This window comes from Squalius cephalus, assembly GCF_949319135.1.
Source record: "Squalius cephalus genome assembly, chromosome: 25".
In the NCBI taxonomy this organism is placed as follows: Eukaryota; Metazoa; Chordata; class Actinopteri; order Cypriniformes; family Leuciscidae; genus Squalius; species Squalius cephalus.
In genome coordinates, this window is record NC_137146.1 from 11,876,576 (window position 1) to 11,894,746 (window position 18,171).

Below are 18,171 nucleotides of genomic sequence, written 5' to 3' on the forward strand. Positions count from 1 at the left end.
GTGGCAAGATGGCCGTCGTGTGCGGACATCGACCTCCATTGGCCAGCAGCGCGGATGAGACATCTAGCCATTATAATATGATATCTATGGTCTCTAGTGTCTGTCGCTAGTGTGCCTCTTGAGATCAAGGGAGTGAGGTTTTAACTCTTACTAGCTGGCCTCCGTTACATATGGTAAGACTATCAACATATAAATGAATCTGCAGCAGTCAGATAGTACAGCAGTCTCGTGGTACAATAGGGGCTCTTAGAAAATTCCCAGCATACAAGTTGGAATCTCGTAATTACGGTAATTATGGCATGGCGTGTACTCGTTCAGTCTTTATTTCCATTTGAGTTAGTTCGCAAGAGCACGATTATAAAAACAGTGAGGCTGTGGAAGCGACTAGTGAGTAGATGAGATTCCCTGTTCGGCATGATGACGTTTATTGCCCCCGAAAAACTCTGTAGTCCCATTTAGCCACTTGTTAGCCTTTTTCAAAACAAGTAAAAGCTTAAAAATCACAAGGGGGTATTACTGACGTGAAAATATCTAGAGCTTGTTGTTAATCGCGGACCTCATTTCAGGTATTTAACCAAAAACCCATTGATTTCAGGATGATGTAAGCGGAGGTGCTAATATGCTAACTTGTTTCCGGGCCCACCAAAATACATACATCAATCTATTGTGCGAAGGTTAACCTTGGGCCGCATTCCAGTGTCTCCTGTTGCCTGGGCATGCTTGTCTACAGCAGATTGAGAGGGTTAAAGCCCGATGCACATGACCGGGAGATTATCGCGGTGGCTTTTGAGGGTTAGTTCTTTGACTAAAACATAATAATTCTGTCTGTTTTTGAAGAGCTTTGTAAAATGATGTTATCATGCTTTGTGCCTGGTCTCTGATGGATTTTCCACATGCAGATGGACGTTTGCCTATTGAATCCATGATTTAAATAGTCTTGTATCCAACTGTAGATGATTGTGCTTTGTAATCCAATGTAAAAGCTTGAAAATGTCAAAGCGAAGGGTGAAAAAGGGCTCGGATGGGAGTCTGTCTCCTGTTCTGGTTTATTTGAAGAGCATAGAAGAGGAAATCACCTCTGGTTTGGTGTCTTGTGAGGAAACTTTCTACATTTACAGTAGGACTCAGACTCGTTCTGTACTTTATTTAGATACTAGAATCGAAATCTTGGAACAATCCGAGAAACAGTCGGGTGCATCGGTTTCAGCATCTTGTGTACACGTATGCGTAGTTTTAACTGTGAAATGCACTTTATTTTTTTGATGAGAAAAGGCACAACAAATTACTTATCTGCAAAACAATATTATAAGAATTATAATCAACATGCACTAATTAACATTGTAAAACATTGTGTTAATGTGTTGTATATTTTTCCAAGGTGTTGGTTGTATACTTTTATTGCTTTGGTTAGTTTAATGAACTGAGAGATCTTGTTAATTTTGTATTAAAAGAATGTGCTGTGCATTAAAAATATCCTCGCCTGGGTTTATTCACACTCGCGCATCGATTGGCCGGGTGCCTCAAATCCACTGTTGCCATGGCGATCCCAGTCTCAGCTGTACTGTTTCCATAGAGACATGAGGCTCGGAATCAAAACTGTCCTGTTTCCATGACAAAGGCACTGAGGTGCAGGAACGGAGAGCGATTTAACGTGATTCGTCAGATTTTTATTGTCGCGAAACTGCCGACCGCCGCACACATGCACGGAGACACCAGACATTACCAAGAAAACACATTTCAGGTAGTTTAATCGAACACCTCAGGCCAGTTCACACAAATATAATTACTGACCTCAATGTTTCTCAACATACATAGAAACTTTCATGCAGAAAATTCTGTTTTTGATGAGCTCAACATGCTTTTTTTATCTTTAGTTCCAGTTACTATTCACTACATACAGTATATCCATATCATGTATTAACAAGTGTCGCATTAAAAAGCATTAGAAAAAAATGGAAAAAAGCATCATACGTGGTAGTTCAGGGAAAAGACTGACTATCTTATAATTCCATAATACAGACGGCCTATCACGCCTTTATTAAAATGCATACAGTACAAGATCATTTTGTGTATGGGAAATGCAATGTTATTATTCGCAGGTAAATTACCGAGTAAGTGTCTGTGAATTTTGTGCATTAGTGTTGTTTTAGTCAGACCAATCATTGTCCTCCAGCTCAGATTCGTCCTCAGAGTCGCTGTATTCCACAGCGATACGGCGAGACAAGATCGTGGCGACATCATTGCCCACCGGTTCTCGTTTTGCCTGCTGTTCCTGCTGCTCTTGAACTTTTTTCAGCTGGATACCTGCAGTACAAACAAACACACACAAACATCAGCAACTCAACTCATTCATTTTCAATGAGAGATACACAAGAGTTTGTGATGCGATGTGGGCGTGTCCGGCAACTTTACAGAAGTTGAACTTTCTGCAAATGAGAACATGATCACATGATCCATCTCCTGTGAGATACTGTAGTCCAGTGTAGGCGAGACGGAGAAGTTAATGTTACAGGGAGCAATTTCACTATTCAATATGGTTTGTTTCTGCCCACACGCAGGGATAAAATAAGAAAAGGATGCGTGGAAAACAGAAATTGCTGGGCATTTGATTCATGCTTTGACTGTTCAACTGCTGCAATTTATATAAAAAACTATTTACAGTTCAGTCATTTGGGGAAGAAATGAATACTTTCACTCAGTAAAGAGGACGCAATAAAAGGTTCAAAAGTTACAGTAAAGACATTTATAATATTACAAAATATTCCTTTTAAAATAAATTCTGTTCTTTCTAACTCTGTTAATCAAATAATCCTGAAAAAATTAGCACCATTACCACAAAAATATTAAGCAGCAAAAATGTTTCTTGAGCAGCAAATCAGCATATTAGAATGATTTCTGAAGGATCATGTGACACTCAAGACTGGAGTAATGATGCTGAAAATTCAGCTTTGCCATCAAAGGAATAAATTATATTTTAAAACATTAAAATAGAAAACTGTTATTTTAAATTCTAAAAATATTTCACAATATTACTGTATTTTTTATTAAATAAATGCAGCCTTGGTGAGTTTTATAATGGTAAAGCTTATGAAATCTAAAAACAAGCTGTTTATGTATAACAAGTGTAAAATGCTTATATTCATAACCTAAAAACACTTCATACCCATTCTTATAGCTGCGAGCAGGTCGCTGCGAGCATCGTTGGTGGGTTGGGCCTCATTAGGCACAGAGGGCCGTTTGGGAGTGATGGATTGGGCTGGAGGGGGTGGGGCTAAAGGTGGAGGAGGGGCAGCCATTGGTACAGAGGTAGGTGGAATGGGTGGGCCATAACCAGCGACTGCTCCCATTGGTCCTAGATGTCCTGGAGGCGGGACCGGTCCCATGGGTTGCATAGCAAAAGCAGTTTGTGCTGATGGGATAACAGCAGGTGGTGGAGGCGGCGGCCCAGAATGCATGTAATCCACACTGTCAAGAGAGAGGAAGAGGGAAAGAAAACTAAATCATGCTTTTTCACCTCATTTAACATAAATTGATGCTATATGAATTCAAAAGTAAAAATGTCACAAATTTGTTGATCATTATGTGCCAGTATTTTTAAATACCCACTGTGGCATTTACAATATAGACCAGGGGTTTTCAAACTTTCTGACGCCAAGGACGACTAAATCTACCGGTCCCCTTGCAGAAAGACCCCTTTCCTAACATATAGGCTGTGTCCGAAATCGCATACTCTCTTGAGTAGGTACTTATTTTGAAAAAGTAATTACTTCACGACCGCTAAAAAAGTACTTTCTATTCAGTGTGAATGTGTGTAGTATGAATGTAATCTGGACGTACTACATTCGCCATGTTGTCATTATCATGTGACCTACCAGCATCATTTGTGTTGCTTTACTGCTATTCATAAATCCTCTCCCGTGGCCTCATGGGATAGTGAAGTGTCCATCGTATGCACACTTCAGTATACTTTTTGCCTACTCTTTTATGAGTACTATCAATTCAGACATACTTCTATTTTTCGCCTGCTATATAGAAGGAAAGTACAGCGCTATATATATATATATATATATATATATATATAAAATGAAAGAAAAACAGGAAATTGTATAGAATTATTTTCTATAATTTTTATATTGTTTTTAATATTATTAGATTTTAAAGTATAAAAATTATAAAAAGTATAAAAATATTTATTAACAACATTTATATATTTTTTTGATTTTATATGTGTGTGTGTGTGTGTGTGTGTGTGTGTGTGTCTGGAGGGACAGAAACCCCCTGATATTCATTTGTGTTCTGAAGATGAACGAAAGTGTTTGGATGGAACGACATGAGGGTGAGTAATTCATGATAGAATTTTCATTTTTCACAAGTTCACATATGATCCAATAAAATTCTTATCGATATTACATAACTTCCTTTTAGAATACTTTTTTTTAAGTTTGTTTATAACTAATTGATTAATCTAAATAAAAATGACAAACCTGTAATCGACAGGTGGGAGGTTCATAGAGCCATTAATAGTGTTTGATGCTGGTGGAGGGGGCGGAGCCTGGTGCGGACGACCCAGTGTGCCAGAGCGGTATGCCATAGGCCCACCCCGGTAATCCTGGTCCATGGTCATTTGGGTATGAGCTGACAGGGCCGCCATGCTGGGCGGAGGCCCAGAGTAAGTGTGGGCATGGCCAGCGTGGTTGGCCATGGAGAGATAACCGTGATCTGCATGATCTCCATGAGACCTGCATGAATTATGAATTAGATTAGATCAAATTGAGTTTATATATGTGCACTTAAATGCATGTAGCCCATGTTACCTGTGCTCTGGGGACATGGTGCCCTCCGAGGAGCCTCCTCTGTGCACAGTGTGGGAATGTCGATGGTCAGGTCTCAGTTCCTTATCGAATGCCATCATGTTCCATTCCTGCCTGCGGTTTCGAGCTTTTCGCACCTTTTTCACCTCCCTCTGCAGCGTGCCGTCCACACACCGTCTCTGCTCCTGTCGCACAGTATTAAAGGACAAAGAGATGTTTAATTATCACATATCACCTCATAAACAAACACTATAATAGGTTTCCAGCATTCTGGGATACTCACACAGCAAGTCAGAACATATTTGACGGATATGGGAATTATGTGGAGTGGGAAGTTTGACAAATGATATTTCACTGAACACTACCGTTTAATTTAAGGTGGGATAAAAACTCAAGAGAGAGGAAGAAAAGGGCGTTCAACCTTCTGTCGTCTCTTCTCTTTCCTCTTGTCTTCTGTGTCCTGTAACATCTTCTCCTTCCACAGGTCAAAGAAGTAGGAGGGGTCAGTGTAGAACTTCAGTCCTTCTTTATCATCATCTCTATGGCAACATAAATGAAAAACATTTCATTTTCATGATTGATTTTGGTTTTCTCTCTATTAATCTCTCGATAAAACAATGAGTGTGGTAAATTTGGCTCTGAATACATTTATGTAACCATTCCCAGCAGTTGCTAGATTGCTTTTATGGACCTCTTCAGAAGGGAAAAGGATTTTTAAAAGCATCTTGATGCATCTTTTCTGACTGGCTGCTTTTCCAAAAGTGCTATTAATTGTCCATTAATCATTTATGTAAAAATGCCGAAAACTTTGTAAGCCGTATTCAGCCGAACAGACAGAAAAAGAGCGCAGCCACTGTCCCTTGAAACATTCTGCATTAGATCTGTTTAAGTATTCATGAGTGGCCCATATTCTCTACCTTGAGAGCTAGCATTCACATGAACTACATCTGCCAGCTTTAAGTATTCATGACTGCTCTATATTCCTTAATCAGACTTCTGACTGACAGACTTCAGATACATTCATCGTCTTCTTTTAACTTTGGTCACATTGTTTTATAGGTACCACTTCTAATACATATTAATGTTTTGGGAAAGAATTAATACATTATTTATTTCTGGTATATTCAATGGTATTTTCTGACCAGTCTAATCTGTCGAGACTGTAATATAATAATGTATAACACTGTAAAAAGTGAACAGTTGGATCAACTTAAAAAAATTACTTCAATTGGTAACACCTAAAGAATTTAAGTTTTCTCAACTTAAATTATCACATTTTACGTGATAATTTAAGTTGAGAAAACTTAATTTCTTTAGGTGTTACCAATTGAAGTAATTTTTTTAAGTTGATCCAACTGTTCACTTTTTACAGTGAAGTTTTAGGCAAGAACAGGTTTTAGGGATTATACGTACAGTAAATGAAATGGCTGTGCATGGGATTAAACACAACTGGCTATATATGATTTATTATGCAAATATTACAAAGAATAAATGTGACCCTGGATCCCAAAACCAGTCATAAGTCGCACGGGTATATTTGTGGCAAAAGCCAACAATACATTGTATGGGTCAAAATGATCGATTTTGTCAAAAATCATTAGGATATTAAGTAAAGATCATGTTCCATCAAGATATTTTGTAAATTTTCTAATGTAAATATATAAAACATTTATTTTTGTGAGAGAATCACGAACATAAATGGACAACTTTAAAGGCGATTTTCTCAATGTTTTGATTTTTTGCATCCCCAGATTCCAGATTTTCAAATAGTTGTATCTCGGGCCAAATATTGTCCTATCATAACAATCAATCAATGGAAAGCTTATTTATTCAGCTTCCAGATGATTTATAAATCTCAATTTCAAAAAATGTACCCTTGTGACTGGTTTTGTGGTGCAGGGTCACAAATGGCAAACAATATCAATGTAAGTCAATTGGAGATTTAATTATAATTAATAAAGATAAATGAATGATAAAACGTATTATAAATGTATTACTATTAATATTAAAAATAATAAAAAAATAGATTAATGAAATAAAAATGGTTAAAATTGTTAACATTCAATGTCAGACCAATCATTGTCATTGTAAACAAGTCAATGAAATTAAATGAAAATTAAATTAATAGAAAAATATATATCAATGCATCAATATATTTATAAGATTAAGCTTTAATTAAATAATAAAGATAAATGAAATATATATATATATATATATATATATATATATATATATTAATAATTATTATACTAAAATTGTTAATAAAATAACACATTAAAATTGTAATAAAATTGTTTATACATAAAAAAATGACTGAACATCAAAGACAGACATTATTTACAAAACAAAGTATTGTTTAGTATTTAGTATATGTTTATTAAGTTTTCTCATTGGGACTGTGATTTCAGTTTCCTTGTCGGGACATTTGGTCCTCAAACTCTGACCCAAACGTGCATAGATCCATTTCAGTTTGCATATTTTAATGAAAAAAATTAAAGCAGTAAGGTGTGAATCCTGCAGTTATACGTTGTACTTTTTTTATAAGTGCAGTCTTATAAGTTCCTTCAAGTGTATATACTGTAGATAGATCTCTTATGTGGGATACACGTGTATTAATTGGGTCTGTGAGAGACTGTATTTTACATAAATTGAGGTTCCAAATTTCACTACTGGGGACAATAAAGTATATTTCATTTCATTTCATAGACACATACCTGTAGGGTGAGAGAATATTAAGAGGAGGTGGTTTATCACTCAGATTGTACATCTCTGTCACCGGGATCGGTACGCTGCTCTTGGACACCACCTTCTGGTCCTGTACGGTAGAGCTTTTAAAAGCCTTCCTCATGTTTATGTCCTGAAGAGAGACTGCACAGGGTGAAGGAGAGAAAGAGAGAGAGAGAGATTGATTACACCTGCGCTCCAGAGTGTGTAAAGTAAACTCCAGTATTGATCTTTTAATTGAAAAAAGAGATGTGAGGACAGGCTTTGGTCTGGGTAAAAGAGATGTGGGGTGCGCAAATTTTTTTGCATTATTTATTTTGTTGATTTTCGGTTTGGAGGAATACAGTAGTATTGATCTTACACTGGAGCCATGTAACCTCAGAGATTTGTTTTAGGACAAATTGAGATGCCAATGGCCGCCGTGTATTGAGGGATGACCCCGAGCCCTTGTTTCCCAGAAGCAGACTCACCTTCCTCGACTGTGGAGTCCAGCTGGGTGACCTTGACGGCAAGACGGTCAATCCGATCCTGCAGAGAGTTTGCACGCAAATAGAACAGGTTTGCCTCGTTGAAGAGCTCTCCGAATATGTCTTCAGCATGTTTACCTTTGAGATAAAGGGAGAATAAGGAGAAGTTTCATTTGTGAGGAAAACAGATCAAGATAAAAAAGGGAATATATATATTATATAATATGAATATATTTCATATATCAAACTCTTCACTGACACTTTTGTCTCCTTGGTAAACAAGTACACTATCTTTCAACAAAACTTTATTACGGGCAAAATAGTTTGATGACATCACAAGTTGTAATTTATAAATATAAATATATAAATAATTATTATTTATATTAATAATTATTCATAATTATGTATAATAAATAATTATAAATATAAATAATGTATATAAATATATAAATAATTTCCACACAATATATTTTTATATGATCAGTTTTAAAAAAATAACAATTCATATATTTTTAATGTTTTATCATATTTTAGTCTAGGTTCGAGACAAAATAACCTATACATTAAAGCAAAAATGAATCATGGTAAGAAATTAAAGGCATTTAAAAAATTTTTTTTTAATATGCTCATAATTTTAATAACTAATCATAATAATATTATAATATATTAAATATATAACAATATATATTATTATGATACTGACATTGACTAATTAAAATAAATAAAAAAATAATTAATATTAAAATAATTAACTAATAATAAAAATAATAATTTAACATTTAAACTAATAATACATTTTATGTCCGTAGTTGATTAAATTACATAAATGATTCATAGTTATATCAGTATACACACACACACACACACACACATATATATATATATACATATATATATATATATATATATATATATATATATATATATATATATATACTAAATTATGAATTACAATTAGTTTTTTTCTGTATTTAAATATGAATTTTCACATGCATAACATACATCGAATACAGAACATTAAGGACAAAAAAATACAAATTATATTCTGCGGCTGTTCGAGAAAACAAAGTGGAGAAATGTTTAAAAAGAAAAACAAAGAGTACACTTAACTTTTAACACATCAACTAAGGCTATTAATAACTGCCGTGTTAAACAAAAGCACACAGGAAAATATTTACAGGAAGGAAGAGTGTCTGTTCCTTACAAATTCCTGGCCTATGACCCAGTGCACACACACATACATATATACCACAGATCACGTGTACACTTACACTCCCTACTACAGTACTACACCCATCAACACATGAAAAGCATGTTTCCAGACATGCACATACTATTTTTGTCCCACGCACACATCGTCTAAAGCTTTCCCTTCAAGTCCAGTGGGCTGTCATTTATATTTAATCCACACAGCTGCTACTGAAAGGCCGTCTCCTTCTACAGGCATCCACTGAACAACACTAGCAGAGGCACAGTAAAGACACTTGAGGGGATTTCGGGGGTCAGCTGGGGAGTTATGGAACAGGTGGACAGAAAAAAAGAACATAGGATGGATGGATGGGCAAATCAGTAGCTGGATATGCAGAGAGAGACTTGACGATTCAGAGGACATGTTTTCAAGATAATAGTCTTACGTAATACAGTCTGAGAGTCCCGTGAGTCAAGAGGAATTATTATTAAGAAGCTTCTCTCTGGCATCGTGGGCTGAAGATACCACTGGACCACTAAATTATAGACCACACAGAATGGAAATACAAACCAAATGTCTAAAATGAATAAGAAATTGAACTTTTAGAGTAATGTAATGGCATGTATAGTACAAGCTAGTAAAAAATGTGAGTGCGAAACTCGTAGATATTTTAGTGGGTGGTTACCAGGGCGTTGTCATGTGGTTTTGAGGCTAGGGTCTTTCTTGTTAGTTATATACTGGCCCAACTCAAAACATAACTGGGGTTTGGGACAGTTAGGACAATCCCAGGGGCCCTGAAAAGATAGGGAACACCCCCATAATGCAATCGTGACAGTGACCCAGAAATGGTCCAGGGGGCCCAGACAACACCTAGCACAACGTTTGAGACAAAATAACTGAGAATTGTCCCCAAATGTTGCTAAATCTGGAAAAAAAGGTTCATAAAATGTTTCAGAAAGACATTAAAAGGCATCTTTATGCTCTTCTAAAATATATAACAGTTCAAAAAGGGGGTCAGTGAGATTTTTTTAATTAATTATTTTATTCAGCAAGGACACATTAAATTGATCAAACTATAAAATATATTTTCTGGCTTATTCTGTGATTTTGTCAAATTTTGTATTTTGTACATAAAGCAATCATAAAATTGTGAAAATATAGGAAGAAATATAGTTATAGTTATATAACACAAATTATTGGTTATTATTCAACAACACTGTAAAAAATTATATGATCAATAAGTTATGACAACATAGGTTTTTACATTGCTTTAACTCATCAAAATAAGTTAAGCAATTTTCTATATATTTTTTTAAGTTATACAAGATTCAACTCAACTCAATCATTTTAATGTAATTTAAGTTGAAATGACATAAACATCAAAGTTGATTGTACTTACAAATTTAAAGCAGCAACTTTTTTTTACAGTGTGTATTTGATTTCTTAGCTAATTAAAAGCAAGAGATAAGAACAAATAAAACCTGTCAAAGGTCAGAAAACATTTGGTATTACACATTTGACATTTCTGTCCCCCTCACTTCTGAAATGATGGCAACGCCCCTGGTCCTTAATTCTAATTAGCTTAATTCAACAACAATAGAAGCTAAAGCTAAATCCCTAATTAGCCAGTTAAACGTGTGTGTTAAAGAAAGAAAGGAGCAAGGTAACTTACTGAGACTGCTGAGTTGACGTATGATGGCAGAGAGCGTGTTGTTCATCACACACTCCAGCTCGCTGCCGATGCCCTCCGGTAACACCCCGCGGCACAGGTGCCTGGGCTCGATGTTTCTCTTCACCAGCGGCATGACTGAACCTTACACAGCCGCAGCGCGCTCTACCTGCCCAGACAAAACACAAACACTGGATTTAAAATCACACACATGTGCACAAACTCCAGCTGAAGCGTGAAGGCGAGGTCCATCTATCATGTTTACTCAGTTTTCAAATGTATTTGGACGAAGCTCAAATTATATAACAGACACCCACACATTGAGAGAGAGCGAATGTTCAAATGAAACTGGGACAGTTGGAGATCAAGAAAAGGGAACCGAGTTACTCAGATTTTGGTTAACCCTCTTACTCTAGTCAAAACCTACACTGACCTCTGACTCTGAAATCACACTCCTGACAATCCATCCCAGCACAAACAGAAACACAGACTATAACTCCCTCCACAAACGGCCTAGTACGGCAGGATTACAAAGCATTAAGAAAAGAAGATAGGCCTACGGTCAAAGTAATCCTGTTCATCATCCGAGCGGCCCAGCTGTAGATCAAAGGACAAGAGACGCAAACTGATCATTTGTTTCCCAAGGAAACAATGACATTCTCACTTCTAATCATTCGTGAAAATGTGTGAAAATCAGGAAACACATTAACACCCTTACATTTTACACAATCTATATTAAAAACATTATTTTGATATTATTTGTTTTAAAAGAAATGAATACTTTTTTCAGCAAGGACACATTAAATCGATCAAAAGTGACAGTAAAGACATTTATAATGTTACAAAAGATTTGTTTAAAATAAATGCTGTTCTTTTAAAGAGTCTTGGAAAAAAATAATCACAGTTTCCAATATTGATAATAATAAGAAAATGTTTCCTGAGCAGCAAATCAGCATATTAGAATGATTTCTGAAGCATGACACTGAAGACAGGAGTAATGATGCTGAAAATTCAGCTTTGCATCACAGGAATAAATTACATTTTAAAATATTAAAATAGAAAGCTGTTATTTTAAATTGTAATATATGTATAAAATATTTTTTTTTTTTTTACTGTATTCGTGATCAAATAAATGCAGCCTTGGTGAGCATTAAAGACTTATTTCAAAAACATATTATTATTATTTGGTATTTTTTCCCATACTGTCTCTGCACTTGACATCTTTACATCATAAAAATAATATTTAGTTTTTATTGAAAAAACAGAACCATAATAAAAATATATTGTTTGACTTACTGAATATGAAGTTTTAGCAAAGTAATGTAAATATTATGTTTTATCTAGTTATTAATGTACAGTCTATATACTATGTTATGACTGATGCAAAATATTGCTTGGCATGCAAAACAGAAAACTTATATGATTTAATGTTTTTTTTTATGCACAACGTTTTAAGACAGTTTACTATTTTATGTCTATGTATGACACAATTTTTTTTGTTTTTTTTTTGCATTTTCACGTGCAAAGTTTCTCCTCGCTCACATAAGTAGCCTAACTAAGCCATTTCATCTGGTTCAACTGAACGCCATGACAGAATGCTCCCATCTCTGGAAGAATAACCCCCACATTGATTGGCCATCTGCGAGGCCATCTGCTGTGTGATTGGCTAAGGGGGGGTTGAAAGTCAAAGATTAGGGACAAGAACAAAAGGGATGGAGGGACAGCATCTCAGAGGTCATCTTATCTGCCTGCTTCCTTGCTTCCTGTTTTCCAGCTCCACACCCAGCTCTCCATTTCCTGTTCCTCTCTGTGTCACATCTCTGACTTCCTGTCGTCCCAAACAATGATGCAGTTGGGGTGTGAAGAAAGTTTCACTCACACACAATCACAACACTTAAATAAATAACTGCTATGTAACCGCTAACTTCCTCCCGTATCCCGCTTGTACAAAATAAACACAACTATGAATACAACTTGTGACTACTCCCTGAAACCAGGCCCAGATGGAATCCACTGACTTTTTTCGCCTTTTCTTCACTGATTTTTGTAGGAAAATATATGGAATTCTATAAAATAGATTTATATTTCGTGAAATATATTAAATGGAGCTGAAAGGGATCTAAAAGTATTATTAAATTTGCCAAAACATTCAATAAATATACATGCAAAATTATGAATGACAGAATTCTACAAAATATAATATATATATATATATATATATATATATATATATATATATTTACACATATATGTATATACACTCACCTAAAGGATTATTAGGAACACCTGTTCAATTTCTCATTAATGCAATTATCTAATCAACCAATCACATGGCAGTTGCTTCAATGCATTTAGGGGTGTGGTCCTGGTCAAGACAATCTCCTGAACTCCAAACTGAATGTCAGAATGGGAAAGAAAGGTGATTTAAGCAATTTTGAGCGTGGCATGGTTGTTGGTGCCAGACGGGCCGGTCTGAGTATTTCACTATCTGCTCAGTTACTGGGATTTTCACGCACAACCATTTCTAGGGTTTACAAAGAATGGTGTGAAAAGGGAAAAACATCCAGTATGCAGCAGGCCTGTGGGCGAAAATGCCTTGTTGATGCTAGAGGTCAGAGGAGAATGGGCCGACTGATTCAAGCTGATAGAAGAGCAACTTTGACTGAAATAACCACTCGTTACAACCGAGGTATGCAGCAAAGCATTTGTGAAGTCACAACACGCACAACCTTGAGACGGATGGGCTACAACAGCAGAAGACCCCACCGGGTACCACTCATCTCCACTACAAATAGGAAAAAGAGGCTACAATTTGCACGAGCTCACCAAAATTGGACAGTTGAAGACTGGAAAAATGTTGCCTGGTCTGATGAGTCTCGATTTCTGTTGAGGCATTCAGATGGTAGAGTCAGAATTTGGCGTAAACAGAATGAGAACATGGATCCATCATGCCTTGTTACCACTGTGCAGGCTGGTGGTGGTGGTGTAATGGTGTGGGGGATGTTTTCTTGGCACACTTTAGGCCCCTTAGTGCCAATTGGGCATCGTTTAAATGCCACGGCCTACCTGAGCATTGTTTCTGACCATGTCCATCCCTTTATGACCACCATGTACCCATCCTCTGATGGCTACTTCCAGCAGGATAATGCACCATGTCACAAAGCTCGAATCATTTCAAATTGGTTTCTTGAACATGACAATGAGTTCACTGTACTAAAATGGCCCCCACAGTCACCAGATCTCAACCCAATAGAGCATCTTTGGGATGTGGTGGAACGGGAGCTTCGTGCCCTGGATGTGCATCCCACAAATCTCCATCAACTGCAAGATGCTATCCTATCAATATGGGCCAACATTTCTAAAGAATGCTTTCAGCACCTTGTTGAATCAATGCCACGTAGAATTAAGGCAGTTCTGAAGGTGAAAGAGGGTCAAACACAGTATTAGTATGGCGTTCCTAATAATCCTTTAGGTGAGTGTATGATGTCCATGAGACCCATCCTGTATATAAATATATGTATATGCACATTTTGCAGAATTCTGTCATAAATATAGACTGTATTTGTATTAAATGCAGCTGAAAGGCAGATAAATGCATAAACACATTTTTAAACTGCCAAAACAAATGTAAATACAACATTGCGAATGACAGAATTCCTTCAAATTGATTTACGGTAAAACCTGCAAACCTACTTGGATTTATATACGGTAAAATGTGTTAAATGCAGCTGAAAGGCAGCTAAAAGCGTTAACAAACTATCCAAAACATTTAACGTAACCTCAACATTGAGTATGACAGAATTATTATACAGTATACGGTCAAATCTGAGGAATTCCGTAAAATGGATTTGTATGGTAAAACGGAGAAGGCAGCTAAAAAAAATGTAATTAGCCAAAACATTTAATAAATGTTCAATGCAATGTTGTGAATGACGTGTATTTAAATCTTATAGAGTTTTATTTCATGTGGACCTGCATATTACACACTTTAGTTTGTTACCATTTACCATAGTAACTGTGTACAAGTGGCCACAAAGTCATTGTTCTTACACATCGCCTGTTCACTTTCCCTTTAAAAGTGAAAAATAAACAAACAGCCCCACGCTTTGACCTAAAGAGACCCGAACTTCACTGCAAATACGCTATCACGCCTCACACATGCACTCAGACACTGCTGTTGTTGCATGTGTTGTAATATGTTCATCAAGTAAGCGCACTATCTCTCTACGGCATTGTAATTCTGCAGCGCATGGCAGTATGGACACAACCCACACTAATTACATAGTGCATTGAATTAAGACTGCGCTGGGAGGGGGGGGCCAGAGACACAGGAGACAAAGAGACCAGAATGTGTGTCTGAGTGGCATGAAAAGCAGTTTGTGAGATAGTTACACAGGAAACTGTTTCAGTTGGGAAGAACGGATCCAGAAAGAAGGGACGGGCAAAGAGTGAATGAGTGAAAAAGTAAGAGAGAGAGAGAGAGAGAGAGAGAGATGATGGGGGAGGGAGAGTGGCAGGGGACCTCAGGGAAGCCACTCTGAAAGGTTCCCGGGACAATAGCCCTCCGTTCACACGGCAACAGAGGAGCTCTCCCATGCATGTTCCGTTCCCTCCCCCAACCCCGTTACCCCCGCCAGCCCACCCTCTCGGTCTTCTTCAAATAAAAGAAGCACTCCTGCCTCTCTCTCTCTCTCTCTCTCTCTCTCTGTCTCCTTTCAGCGGCCTTCAATTTCCATTAGTCTGTGCCTGCTCCAAAACCACACACATAGAGCACTTCAGACAAGACAAAATCCAAGATACCTTCTATCAAATAATGAACACTTTGGGATGCTGGATAGAAAATGAACAGTGTGCATCACATCTGTTTACAGCCCCATTAGTGCTGCTGACAGGCTTTGAAGTCCATCAGACCCATCCCGTGACCACAGGAAGCCACATCCTGTCCGAACTATGAGGGAGACACGAATCCACTCCCTAAACGACAGGACGGCAGTGCATTAGCTATTCATAGCTGAAGTAAAGCGCATCTCTGCGCGTAAGACTACATTAATATTTCAGCACGGATCACGTCACACACGATGAAGGCTTGTGAATGTCACGAGCAGTTGCTCTGTCAGATTTCAGCAAACCCGTGCATAACGCCTGGGTTTATCTCAAAAAGCACCAAAAGCTATTATTATTATAATTCTGTAACACTTTCGGGTTGAATTAATTAAGTTTCCGGTTTTGTTAATTACTAAACACTTGAAAGTTGCGAATTTCTGTTATGTATTATATTCTTTGATAACAGTTGACTAAGAGCACTTTCAGTCTTTACAGTGATTAGGTTGATCTAATTGAAAATATGTAAACTTTTTTTTATTTTATTTTTCTTAGGAGAGCATATTCCAGTACGGCACGCAACGCTTGTTATTGTTATAACAACAACGCTATTATAATTATTATTATTAATGCAGTAGAATAAACACCAAATATAAAACAACAAGAATTATAGAACATATTCCCGCTATTAGTTAAAAATAAATAAAGAAGAATGAAAATAAACTCAACACTAAAGAATCCCAAACCTCATGTTCCACTATTACATAAAGCTCGATAAACAGTAAAGATAAGAAGTGCAATGTGACAAAATAACTACATTAGCGAAGATAAGTAAATGTTTAATGCTTACCAAAAGTGAATTTTGAGGGAAATTATATTCGCTCACATGTCCAGGGTTTCAGCGGTTCGGGTTGCCATCCTGTGTCTCCATCGGGTCCATCCATCTGACCATTCCAAACAATCCGCTTGGGGCGGGGCATGGTGGGTTCTTCGCACCAATCAGCATTTTAGAATAAGAATTTAACGCGCCACCATTTGTCACACTCAGCCTATCAGATGCGAGGGTGAGGATGATTGACAGAAAATCCCCGGTCATTGAAGGCGGGCTTTATCTGGGGATATTGGGCGAGCTTTACACGCCACAGAAAAATGATAAATAAAACTTAGGCTACTTATTATAAAGGAACAACTAGAATTGAAGACTAAATAGCATTTTGGAACTGGCACTATCCACAAATAGGGTATAAAATAGGACATGAAACAGCAAATATTGACCATGGGTGGGTAATAAACATTAAATAATAGTAATAAACATAACAGATTTGAATATTTAGTCTAATTTAAGCAGTCATTCAGCAGGGGTTACTGGTTATTTAACATTAGTTACAAGAATTTGTAATTATAAATTAAAAAAATAATTAAAATAATGAACTAAACATCAATTAAATTAAATAAAATAGACAAAAATGTTATGCACAGACATCTGAAGTGGGATAGGCCAAATAGATAAAGAACAAATTAACATGGGACTCCTATGAATGAAGTCATGGGAATGTGGCAATTACATCAAGCGATCTGAGCCATGAGCTAATTTTAATGACCCAAGTCTAGATTCTTATGTAATCATTGTTATAGACAGTGTAACACCACAATATAATAGCCCTTTGTTACAGACTTAGTAATACACTAAAATACCAATAGGCAGGAAACAGAAATGTTCCTGGCCAAACTGGCTTTAGACGCAAGTTTAAAAAAATAAAATAAAAATAAAATACTTGCATATAAAACAGCTTTAAATACACTACTGTAATCCAGTGCAACAAACCTCAAATATTTTTCTTCATAAAGTTGAATAAATATCATGCATTAACCCAGCCACAATTCCTAACTAAAACGCTCAATTATTTTAAAAGAAGCAAAAATGAAAGCATTGCCTGTGTTTTATTGCCACTGGAAACATACACAAACACTCACACAACAGCTTTTCCACTTCTTCTTTCTTTTTTTAAATGCTTCCACTTTTATTGTCAGGATATTTGTTTCATGTAAAATATTTAATTACAATACAGTACAATGCATGTTCAATCTGCTGTCCACACACTTTTGTCATTAAATTCTAAGGCCGATCTTTCACGCATAACAGCCGGTGTGACAGCAAAATGGAAGTTGCTGACCTCTCCTAACGTAAAACCGAAACATTAAATTATTAACTACTAAAAATCAAGATTGTTTTATCTTTTATATCGCCTCCTACCAGTATGATCCAGCAGGGGGCACTAGAGGTTCTCATTATGCTTCAGTCAGCAGCTCCAGCACAGAGAATTCGGTCCCCAGCAATGGGCTAAAAGAGTGAGTGCTTGAGTATTCGTTATGTGTGAGTGTAAGGGCAGACGGATAGACAGACAAACTGACAAATGTCATTCTGTCTTTGCTGGCAGTCACATAGCAGCTTTAAGTCTTGGAGAGGCCAACGGATTTTCCGAAGTGAGA

At 36.6% G+C, this 18,171-nt stretch overlaps 1 protein-coding gene across 4 annotated transcripts; it reads right to left on the reverse strand.

Annotated features, from left to right (window-relative positions):
• Positions 1-1,731: 1,731 nt before the first annotated feature.
• Positions 1,732-16,636, reverse strand: wasf3b (WASP family member 3b). 4 transcript variants are annotated; one of them, XM_079863564.1, is made up of 10 exons: positions 16,532-16,623; positions 15,661-15,834; positions 10,864-11,029; positions 8,006-8,140; positions 7,526-7,679; positions 5,233-5,350; positions 4,815-4,996; positions 4,485-4,739; positions 3,164-3,465; positions 1,732-2,304 (listed from the first exon to the last, which is right to left on the reverse strand). In XM_079863564.1, the coding sequence occupies exons 3-10, from the start codon at positions 10,994-10,996 to the stop codon at positions 2,147-2,149; spliced, it is 1,437 nt and encodes a 478-aa protein (XP_079719690.1). In that variant the 5' UTR covers positions 10,997-11,029; positions 15,661-15,834; positions 16,532-16,623; the 3' UTR covers positions 1,732-2,146. The 4 variants fall into 4 exon arrangements, with proteins under 4 accessions (XP_079719690.1, XP_079719692.1, XP_079719691.1 ...); XM_079863566.1 differs by having other exon boundaries at positions 16,568-16,622; XM_079863565.1 differs by lacking the exon at positions 15,661-15,834 and having other exon boundaries at positions 16,568-16,636.
• Between the last annotated feature and the right edge of the window lie 1,535 nt (positions 16,637-18,171).